General features: G+C 44.4%; 2 protein-coding genes across 2 annotated transcripts in view; both read left to right on the forward strand.

The window, feature by feature from the left end:
• Positions 1-10,795, forward strand: part of LOC126565981 (serine protease snake-like) — a 320,396-nt gene that overhangs the window by 233,774 nt on the left and 75,827 nt on the right. The window lies entirely within an intron of this gene.
• Positions 7,187-9,629, forward strand: LOC126557242 (uncharacterized). Its single transcript, XM_050212947.1, has 4 exons — positions 7,187-7,519; positions 7,580-7,713; positions 7,786-9,016; positions 9,099-9,629. The coding sequence occupies exons 1-4, from the start codon at positions 7,187-7,189 to the stop codon at positions 9,555-9,557; spliced, it is 2,157 nt and encodes a 718-aa protein (XP_050068904.1). The 3' UTR covers positions 9,558-9,629.

A 10,795-nucleotide genomic window follows, 5' to 3' on the forward strand; every position in this document is an offset into this window, starting at 1 on the left:
TCCACTGTTTTGATCAGGAAATTAATGAAAAAAAAATCAAATGAAATTAGTCCAACTAATAACTTACATTGGCGTGTGAAAAGCAAGATTTTTTGTCACCATACAACCATGCCCAGCTTGGCAGGAATTCTCTTTACTTTACGAAGAGATGTTCAAACCCTTTGGAGGCCTGACTTAGTGCGTGGGACATTCAATCTATAAAGCGACCGGATTTTTCTCACTATCTTTTGATGCCTTTTATGGTACGTCGAAACTGTCAAATAACTGAGTGACTTATATTACTGCTTATCTCCACGATGTAAAAAATGTTCGATAGAGCCAAACTGACTATCGTCAACCAATGCCTCGCAAGCCTTCAGCGTCTGCATTTCTCAGTTTGCTGTTCCTAGACTGTTTTGAACTTATTTGCTTCAAATCCAGAAGTATTCTTCTTCTTCTTTGGTACTATAAACTGGAAATGTCTCAATTCAGCTATTTCTAGCTTCCGTGATATGATTTTACCTGCAGCTAGATCAGTCAGTTGTGGAGACCCACTCCTAGTGTGCGAATATCAACGCCTCTGACGCCTTAGGCACTGGATTTTCTAAATAACGCAAGTTTGTTTGTCAAAAATTCGTCAAATTTACTCCGATTCCGTTGTCAGATTTCTTATGTAAAAGAGGTGATACAATGCAGTTATGAACCCGAATTTAAAGGCCAAAATCGAGATGAGTTGAATGAGCTATCAAATTAAATATCAGTCACATTCTTAGTAGTAATTACCATCCCCAAAGTTAAGGTAATAAAGAACTTCAATGCATCCTGATTTTATCGTTAAGATATTATTTATTATTTTGTTATTGTTACATTTTTATGATTATATAATCAACAAATAAATAAATAAACTCGTCTGGTGTAAGACTTTATTATATAAGTCTGCTACATCAAAACAATACAATTTTACGGTTGTTAACCAAAGAAGCGGTTGGATTATTGCTTTAAAAAACTTTATATAGCCTGTATTCTCAACCTGCAACTACCCATTACTGGAAGGTCGCTTCTATTGAGCCCTAATTCAACTGTTTAGACCGCGCAGCAAAATCCCATCAACAAAATATAATTTAATGCAAACCTAACCTTTATCTGACTCGGTTGTCAACATGTGGCGCACTTTTCGGGTGTCGTTATTACTCGTACTGTGGGTAATTTGTGTAGGTCTTTTTCTGATCTCTAATTACCTGCGAAAACTAGCCGTCTCCACCTACTCTCCCAGACTCTTTAAAAAAACAATACATCCCTATAGAGAACAAAACAGCCCATACCAGATCATGGCAATTGAACGAAGCAAAAGGGAAAAATTGGCCCCACCCACACCGAAGCCCACCCGCCCCAAAAGAAGACAAAAATGAGCTGCTGGGAACAACGCCCGTACATAGTAGCGTTACCAGGTGCGAGCGTGCCAGCGGATAATCCGTCTGCTCTCCTGCTAACCATATCTAACCCCCAAACCGCTACATTTTCACGGCTTCAAGCGAGATAGAATGCGAAAAGCGCGCACTCGCAAAACAAAACTAAGGTAAAAAGAATGCAAACAATAATAAAAATGCTCAACGAAGCATTAAAAACGGAAGGCCGGGTTGGTGCCGGCCGGCTAGGGGGGATGATGGAGGAGGTTGCAATTACCCTCCAGCTTTCCTGACATGCAGCTGCTGCTTATTACGCAAATTTTATGCACTAAGCCACGGACAGCAGTCACCGCCACTGCGAACCGTGCCTTTGCCCAAAACCCTCCCCTAATGGCCAACAGCCAGCCGACAAGCCTTGCTGTGTGTGGTTATGGGGTAGTTTAACCCGTATGGCTTTGCTTGGGGCGAAAGATATAGAACCAGGTATAGGTGTGTGCCTTTTTTAGTTTAGATTGTGGAAAATTCTCCTCCCGATGTTACACTGCCTAACGCTTAGTGGGTGTGACGGCAATGCAGAAGAACAACGTTTCCCTCATATTTGTGTAATATCGATGAAAGCACAGCAAAAAAAAAAGACTCTTCTAAGAGCTTTTACCCTTTTAGTAATTTTCTTTTCTACCGCGCCATCATAAAGAAACCCGGCGAATAACCTCCGTTTGACCCTCCATAGTACCGTAGCGCGTAGAAGCGGCAGAAAAGCGCAAACTAAAAGCGTCCCTCACAACCCGTTACGGCCCTCTTTATGCGGAAGAAAGCTTGCGGTTTCTGTGTGTTTACGCATAGTAACATTACGCTGCCTTACTTTTCCCAACACGTGCCACCACGAACTTTCCCGCTTGCTCTCGGTTACCGCACCCGGGCTAGCGCGAGAAAACCGTAAGGTCATAATCGTAAGGTAGGGTTTCGGTGGGTTAAGGAAAAAAAATAGTTCAAGTTGCAGCGCCACACAACCCTGGGAGTTGCCACCGGGGCCGGCCAAACAGCTGATTTCGAGTGAATTGGCTGTTTCATAATCCGGGACCGGTTTGGGGTGGGTTCCCGGTTGGATAATATTCTGGATATGCGTGTGCAAATGAGTGCGCAAGAGAATTGCTTTCCGATCAGTAGTTGGGATATTTTTTTTTAGATTTGTGCTATTTTGGAGCCATCTAAGCATGCAATTTCTTTTATGTGGATTACTTGGCATAGTTTAATTGAAATATTTTTTCTTATGCTTATCTAATTTTAAGGTTAAAAATCGTAGAGCGTAGTTATTGTTTCAATGTTTTAATTAGAAAGTACATGAAACTTACACATACTTAGTGTGAACCACGGCCCTGCTATATGAAAACCGGCGCCGTTGTCGCTAAAATCATCGGGCATTTTGCGTTTACTGAAAGATATTTCATTGTTTTTTATTTAACCGGTAATAATACATCAGGTTGTTTCTTTTACTTTTTCTATTTTATTTGGTTTTTCTGCAATGTTTCATTTTTCATCATTTTGTTTATATAAAACATGCGTTTTGGAAATCGCAATTACCTGTCCTTGATGCTGTAGCACGATACATTTCCAGTACGCTCAATTGGAAATCGAATCTTAAATAGAATTCTTTAAGATTAATTATTCGAAGATTAAAAATTCGACAAAATTATTTTATTGTATTCGAATGAAAATGAATGATTTAGAAGGATGCATGAAAACTTGTGTTTAAATTATAAAATATAAGTATAAGAAAATTTATTTATTTATTTATTTACCATTAATTATGACGGAACAATGCCTTATTGCCGTCAACACCGCTTGTGATGGCTAAATTACATGAACATAATGATGAGGTATTTCCTCCTTATTTTTTTTATTTATATTCAATTGTCCGCCAACAATGGCTTAACAAAAAAATATTCTTAAGTAGCTAATGGGAAGAGTCAACCAGACGAACAAGAAAGCGAGACAGGGATACATTGTAGTCAAACAGATGGTAGGTGTTGTTGAAGGCCGATAGAGCCCTAATCGAGCCGTAGAGAATGTGGCGGGTTGTATAGAGCAGGTCTATCGCGAAGGCGACGAGAAGGGGCATAAAGGGGGAATATCTAGCCGACAGCAAACAGGATAGGGAGGGAGAGCCAGATTATAACCGGTAAGGAAGCGCCGAACAGAACAGCTAAATTTGCTTCAAACACTCTCCAGTCTAGCCATCGGGGTTGAGCATGGAGGAGACCAGACCACACCTGCTTATTCCAGGAAAGATCAAACCCAACAGTAGTAGATGGACTTCAGGACAGATGGACAGAGGGGGTCACGGATATCGGACGATAGCCTAACAATCAAGCCCAGTGATTTGTTAGCTTTACTGATAACGTTTGGCTTGAAGAGAGTGTCTCGTCAAGCCAAACACCTAGATCCTTTACAGAAGATACCCGACGTATAACTGTATCACAGAGGGTGTAACTGAATGAGATCACAGAGGATCTGGTAAACGAAATCACGCAACACTTGTCGGGACATAGGACCAGGCCGTTCTTACGGCACCACACAGGAAAAAAAAATTGAGATCATCCGCGTAGAACAGGAATCTCTCGGAGGGGAGAATAGAGGTACAGTCGTTAATAAATAAGGTAAATAAAAGAGGACTAAGGACACTACATTGGGGAACTCCAGAGGAGTCTACGAAGGAGTCGGACAAGCACGAGGACACTTTGACTCTATACACTCTGCTACAAAGGTAGGTCGAAAAGCAGGACAGTAACCGACCTCTGATCCCGAGTCTTTCGAGTTTGGAAAGCAGCAGGTCGAGGGATACACTGTCGAAGGCAGCACTACAATCAGTGTACTCTGTACTTGTGTAAAATCATTAGCATTCTTTGCCTTATCCCGGATATACTCGGTTGTGGATGGGTGAACAATTTGTTGTTGTTGTCCAGTGCTATTTTGGTTGTTACAAGTTGGCAGAAAATTAACTTACCAATAACTTTTAAATGTTTAAAATAATTTTTTCATGCGTGGACGAAGGGATCGTGAAAAAACACACAGGCTCAGTAGATCTGGAGCATTTGTAAACTACCTATAGAGCAAGCCAGAGCTATACGACGACTTTGGCTTAACGAGTAAAGTTTAGTCTTTACAGTCAACGTGATTTGTACCAGGGCAAAGGTATAAAGCCAAAGCAGGAACTCCGAGAGAAATATCTTTGCAGTCAATCCTAATGGACTCTCGATAGTAGATGGACACCAAATTCCACAGACATTTTTCAAAAAAAATAAGATTTAAATGAAACTTTGTTACTTCCAAACTAAACTGCATTTTTAGCTGTAAAAAATATTTCCACCCCTGCCTGGGCGGACCTCAGGTAATCATCTAGGACCTTAGACACGACTGCCGCTTTTGTTAGCTTTTTCTTAGGTTGGGCGACTAAAGTTTCCCAATGATGAATCCACAAGAGGATAATTCCTTGCCATTAGTATCTCATTAGTATCTTATGCTTTACTGCATCATGATGTATGCTATTTTACTCTGTCTTCTTGTGGTGCCAATGCCACATCTTTTCCTCATGTGCCAATAGGAAGTGCCTACCGATTTCTAAATTCATCATATAGAAGTTAAACTCGCAGTACGCATAAAACAAATATTATTATAAAGAAACTAAAGAAACCCTTAATTTATTACCTTTTCCATATATTTCCAACCTTTATTTATAAGACCTTTAAAAAAATTGATTTCGCAAAGTGCATAAATCTTAGCCGAACATAATTCGAAGAAAGTAGCTGAAATGGATTTCTCGTTTTATGCTTTTCATTGCGTAACCTCATAAAAAAGCACCAACAGTCTCATTGATTATGAATAAGGTCATTTCTAGAAATCTAATTCCGAGTGAACCGATATTTCACTTCCCAGAAGAAATAACAATAAATTTTAATACCCATCGATCGTTTTATCCCACTCTCGAAAAGGGTAGTCTTGTTTCTTATTTACGTTTTCACCTCCTGGATTTCCTGCATCCATCAACTGCATTCGCTTGCTCTACCGGCGCATAAGGTTCATTAGGTCATCCTGTCGAGTAGCACCCGGGAGGGGTGGGGAGGCTGGGGAATAGACAAAGGGAGAGTATTTACGATCGCCCCTTCGTTCCAACTCAATGCCGGAGGAACCGATCGATTAGTCGGTTCATTTCAGCCAGGCGAAAGAGAATGATTAATCGAGCGTTAATGCTACTACCGGACTCCCGGTGCCGGTGCCGTGAATATCGAATCTCCCCGAAACTGCACCGGATTTCTACCTTTGGTGCCTACCGATCCTTTCCTTTCACCTCACCCCAAATTGCTCGAGAGTTGACATAATCGAACAGTTCGTCGGGGTGCGAAAGGGTTGGGTGCGAATAGAAGAACAAGCAGAGAAAAATAAAGTTGGTTGCCCAACCGGAACCGTACAAGCGTTTTCCGTCCGTAGGTTCGCACCGAACCTAATCGATCGAAGGTGGTGCTTTGCGGAACCCCGAACCCTAAAAGTAGGCTAATAGGGAGGAAAGGTTTAATTTTCGGACGCTTGTTTTTTCGTTGGATGCTGTGTTATGCTTTGAGGCTTTTTTGTTCCTATTACTTCTCGTATTGTTTGATATTTTTGGGTGCTTTTCAAGCTGTACGAAATTCCTCAATTTAACGCTTTCCCAACACACTACAAAAAATGTGGCTCATGACACACATGAGATCATTGCGTCCTATCGAGTGATCGGAGTCTGGGGACGAAAGCTCTTTCTCTTCACCGTTCAAGATTCGATTGCATCGAGAGACAGAAAAAAATCTCCAAAACCCCGTTGTTCCCAGAACCGGGTACTTACGGTAATGCTCGGGTGCCGCAACGCTACAAAATTGTCTTGTCCTCCGGGCGGGCAAGGTGTTGCGTTAATTTTGAACAGGTCTAAGCGACTTCGGGTAACACGTTCGAGAGTGATGACTCTCGATCAACGGGGATTCACCACCCTCTTCCCATCACTCCGGGGGCCTACGGGGGGGTACGATGATGCGCAATTCTCACGCGATTACGCGACCACAGTGATGTGATGTGTGCTGGGTGGACACTTCTCATCACACGATCCTCGATTGTTGGATGCCCTCAGACTGTGTGCACACCCGGCGACGAGTTGAGAAGCCGCCTGTGAAGATCCCAGAATTCAACAAACCCCAACAACAACCGTCAAGAGAAGCACCCTAATCATATCGAGGGTGGTGGGTTGTGTTTTTTTTTTGCTTCTTTCTTTTGCCTCCCATCTTTTGTTGCATTTCTTTTCTGGGAGAGCAAAAAGCGCCAAACAACAACCCCAGAAGTCTGTCTCGCTGTCTGCCCCGGGGGTGTGATGTAAGTGCGCAAAAAGGTGAGATAATTAGAGAGAGCATTGGCATCGACGTAGCGATGGCGACTAGCGAGGCCCTCTCCCTAGACCCCGGAACGGTATTATTAGTACAAAACCACAAATCTTCACATCGAACCCGGTTCGGTTGCGAACGGGCGAAACGATCGTTCGCAGAAAGTGGCTTGTGGGGCATCGTTAATCGGGAAAGGGTTCCCGGCCATTTTGGTATCGACGTGCTGTGTTTCCCATCGATGGCGCAACGATTTGCGTCCAATTTTGGAAACTCTTCAGTAACGCTTCCTGCTGCTAATCGGCCACTGATCACTTCTACACGCTCTTTTCCGTTTGTTCGCAGCAGACCGCAGGAGTCCCAAAAATTTTACCATCACAAACTTAAAAAAAACCCCGCCTTAGAATGGTAGACTACTGTACGAACAACCGAGCAGCAGCTGCGTCCGGGATCTCCATTACGGCTGCGCTTCCTTCCCCCTATCGATCTGCGAAATCACGCCCGTCGCGCGAAAAGTCCTCGCTACACAAATCATTGGGCGAAGGAACGGACCCAGGGCAGCAGGGGCGTGTGCGTACGGTGCGGCTGGTACGACCCCATCATGGCTACAACCATCGGAATCTACCGATCACTGGCAGTAATTTTGGATTTTCAATACGCGGTGGTCTAGAGTACGGGACCGGGTTCTTCGTGTCGGCGATAGAACGGGACTCCGAGGCCGATCGGCAAGGGTTGAAAGTGAGTGAATGAAGAAAGATCATCGGTAGGAAATTCTGATCAATCAAACTTGTTTCGCAGGTGGGAGATCAGATTATACGCGTGAATGGATATCAGGTGGAGGATGCAGTTCATCGAGAGTTGGCACAGTTCATCGCCAACCAGGATAGGCTTATCATGAAAGTGCGTGGACTTGGCATCTTGCCAATCAAAGAGTATGTAGCATTGGTTTTGGGTTCTTCAAACGCGATCTTCAGCTCCCTAATGATATTCCTTATATCTTGCAGACGTGCAGCGGATCCTCTTACCTGGCACGTGGTATCGTTCGGTGTGTCACACGATAAACAGGATACGCTTCTTCTCGACGAACCATGTGGCGGACGTGATCTGAAGGTGATCCTATCCGTTGCACCCCGAACGAAGCTCGGCTGTGGCATATGTAAAGGGCCTGAATGGAAGCCGGGCATTTTTGTACAGTTTACTAAGGAGGGAGGTGTAGCGCGCGAAGCCGGTCTACGGCCAGGTGATCAGATACTTTCCTGCAACGGACACAGCTTCGCTGAAGCATCCTTTGGTGAGGCGGTTGCAGTCATGAAATCTTCCCATGTGCTGGAGCTGGTTGTGCGTCCGAGCGCTGGGTTGGATCTTTTCCCGGGTGAATCGAGCGGATACAATAGCTCGGCAAGTAGTGTCAATGGGGATCAAAGTCCTTGCTGGGGTGATCAAACTTCAAAGCGATTAAGCATCGTACGGGAAGAGTCAATCTCGCACGATCGACGCCGACTTGCACCGGTGCCGACGGTGCCTGAATTTCCATCCAACGCTAGCGATAATCAATCGGCTGTTCCACCTCCACCGCCACCACAACCCCGGACCCCGAATCAGGAGCAGCAGCAGCACCAGCAGCAGCAGCAACAACAACAGCCACGGGTCACATTGGCGGGACCGACACGCAAGAAGAACACTACCATCATTGAGTTCTCCGAGCGAGGTGCCATCGTGAACCCTGACGCGAAACAGAGTGAAACGAAAACGATCATTGTCGAGGTGCACCGGAGCGCATCGGCTGGCTCGATGGTGGACGATGAGTCCGGCAATGGGACAGCGTCGGGCACGATCATTCCTCCTCCGCCGCCACTGTTTGCTGATGCCGTTGCTCCCAGCTCTCAATCAACTACGAACCCAACAGCAGCCACCGGCACATCGTCTCAGGAACAGCAAGCGTGTACTGCAGCAGCTGCCGCCGCCGCAGCAGCACATAGCTTGAGCAATGCAATATCGGATGAATTGCGCCGACGGGCAGAGAAGAAAGCAACCACCGCGGCGGGAGGATCAGATCCCGCCACTGGACCGGCTGCGGCACTGACCGAGTTGGAGAACCGATTAAAAGAGAAGAACGTACGGTTGCGCCCGGTAACGATGGCCATATCGGACGAACGGCATACGGCACTGATGGACGAGTTCCGGGCAGTGCATAAACGTATGTTTAAGAATGGATTTGACAATGCTGAACTAAAGGTTTGCTAAATGATCGATTTAACTTGCCTCGAACGACGGTTTAACCGTTTTTTTGTACCTTTTTTCTCCCCTTTCGATGTAGAAACAAACTTCCAAACCGAACGCAAACAATGCGGATCACCATAGTCATCCTACTACCCAGGACACCACCAACAACGGTACGCGAAAATCTCCCAAAGGCACGATGGGCCGTGTGGCGGCGTCCGAGATGGCGAAAGCGAACGGTGACAGTGCCGAGCTGGAATCGATCGAATCGTTCAAGCTGAACAACCCGCAACCTCCGCCGGCACGTCCCCCGTCCTATTACTTCTGTCCCCAGGCAACTGGTCCACCGACGATGAAGAAATCCCAAAAACCGATCGCCGTCACGATCAGCGAGTATGCGACAAGTGCGCGCACGGAAGAACCAACCAAATCGACACGGTTCGACTTTGGGCAGCTCCGATCCGTGACCGAAGCGATCGCGGCTGGCAGTGCTGGACCGGCAGGTATCAAGGAGGGTTCGACGAACCGGCAACAGCGTCACGTGCCGATGACGTAAAACACACAGAGACACATTTCGCTAACTTTATTATTGGTTAAAGTATGAAAGTAATGTAACGACCAAATACGATTGGATTGGACCGTTGAAAAAAGGATTACGGAATGGAGAGAGTGACCCATCGAGTCAATCCCTGCATGCTGCATGGTTCAGAAGGTTTGTTTGTTTATGGTGATACAATATGTAAACTGTATTGTAGTTTAGTCATAAGTGATCCAATGTAATTGATCAATTATAAAATGTGATTGTGGATGTATAAAGTTGATGATATGCCCTGAAGATTAGTTTCTACTTTTTCTATTACACGCTTTATGACGTTGTTTTTGTTTTATTTTAAAAATTTTAAATTTACAATAATATCTGTTTGAACAAAGTTTTCCAATATTACACGTGCTAATGGTTTTTCGGACTTTGAACATTTTCACTACAGATTTTTTAAAACACAATATTGGCATACGCTAATCACATAGACGCAATGGCTGCTAACTGTGTGGAAAAATGGCAGATCTCGTAAAAAACAGTGGCCATACTACGGCTTCAAAAAATTCAGAAACATCTAATGGAAGTTGGTTCTGTGTAGAACACTTACAGTCCAAAAGCTCACATACGCTTCTGAGATATGATCTCAGTTAAAAACAGACGCAATACTCTTAGCCGTAGTCGAGAGGAAGATACTCAGATGGATTTTTGTTCCAGTCGGAATCATCCGACACCGAAGCATTCCATAGCAACTCCGGAGTGATTACTACTTAGTAATTCCGGAGTTACTCATTAACTACTCCGGGAGTAATTACTCCGGAGTAAATATTCGGGAGTAATCCGAAATTTGCTCCGCAATAATTCGGAGTGCACTGTGGAATCAATTGCAGGTAGCTGTTTTTACTTCGGATTCAAAATCGAAATGAAATCGCTGTCGTTGCCGGAGTAATTCCGCATTGTTGCAAAGAAAACAAGTATACAGAACCATTGTAACACAAATTTGTTTATTTGTTGGTAATAATCGTTGATAATGAATGGGTTTATTGCCAACAAATAAACAAATTTGTGTTATAGAACAAATACTTTTTTGTTTGGGGGAATGCGAAATTACTCCGGCGTCGATAGGGATTTCATATCGATTTTGAATTCCGCAGAGCACTTCAAATTATTCCGGCGTAATTACTCTGGAGTTAGCTTCGGATTTTTTCCGAAGTAACTCCGGTTTTTACACGTCGGAGTCGGAGTCGTTTCATTAATCC

The sequence above is a fragment of the Anopheles maculipalpis genome, chromosome 2RL (genome assembly GCF_943734695.1).
Source record: "Anopheles maculipalpis chromosome 2RL, idAnoMacuDA_375_x, whole genome shotgun sequence".
NCBI classification, from domain to species: domain Eukaryota; kingdom Metazoa; phylum Arthropoda; class Insecta; order Diptera; family Culicidae; genus Anopheles; species Anopheles maculipalpis.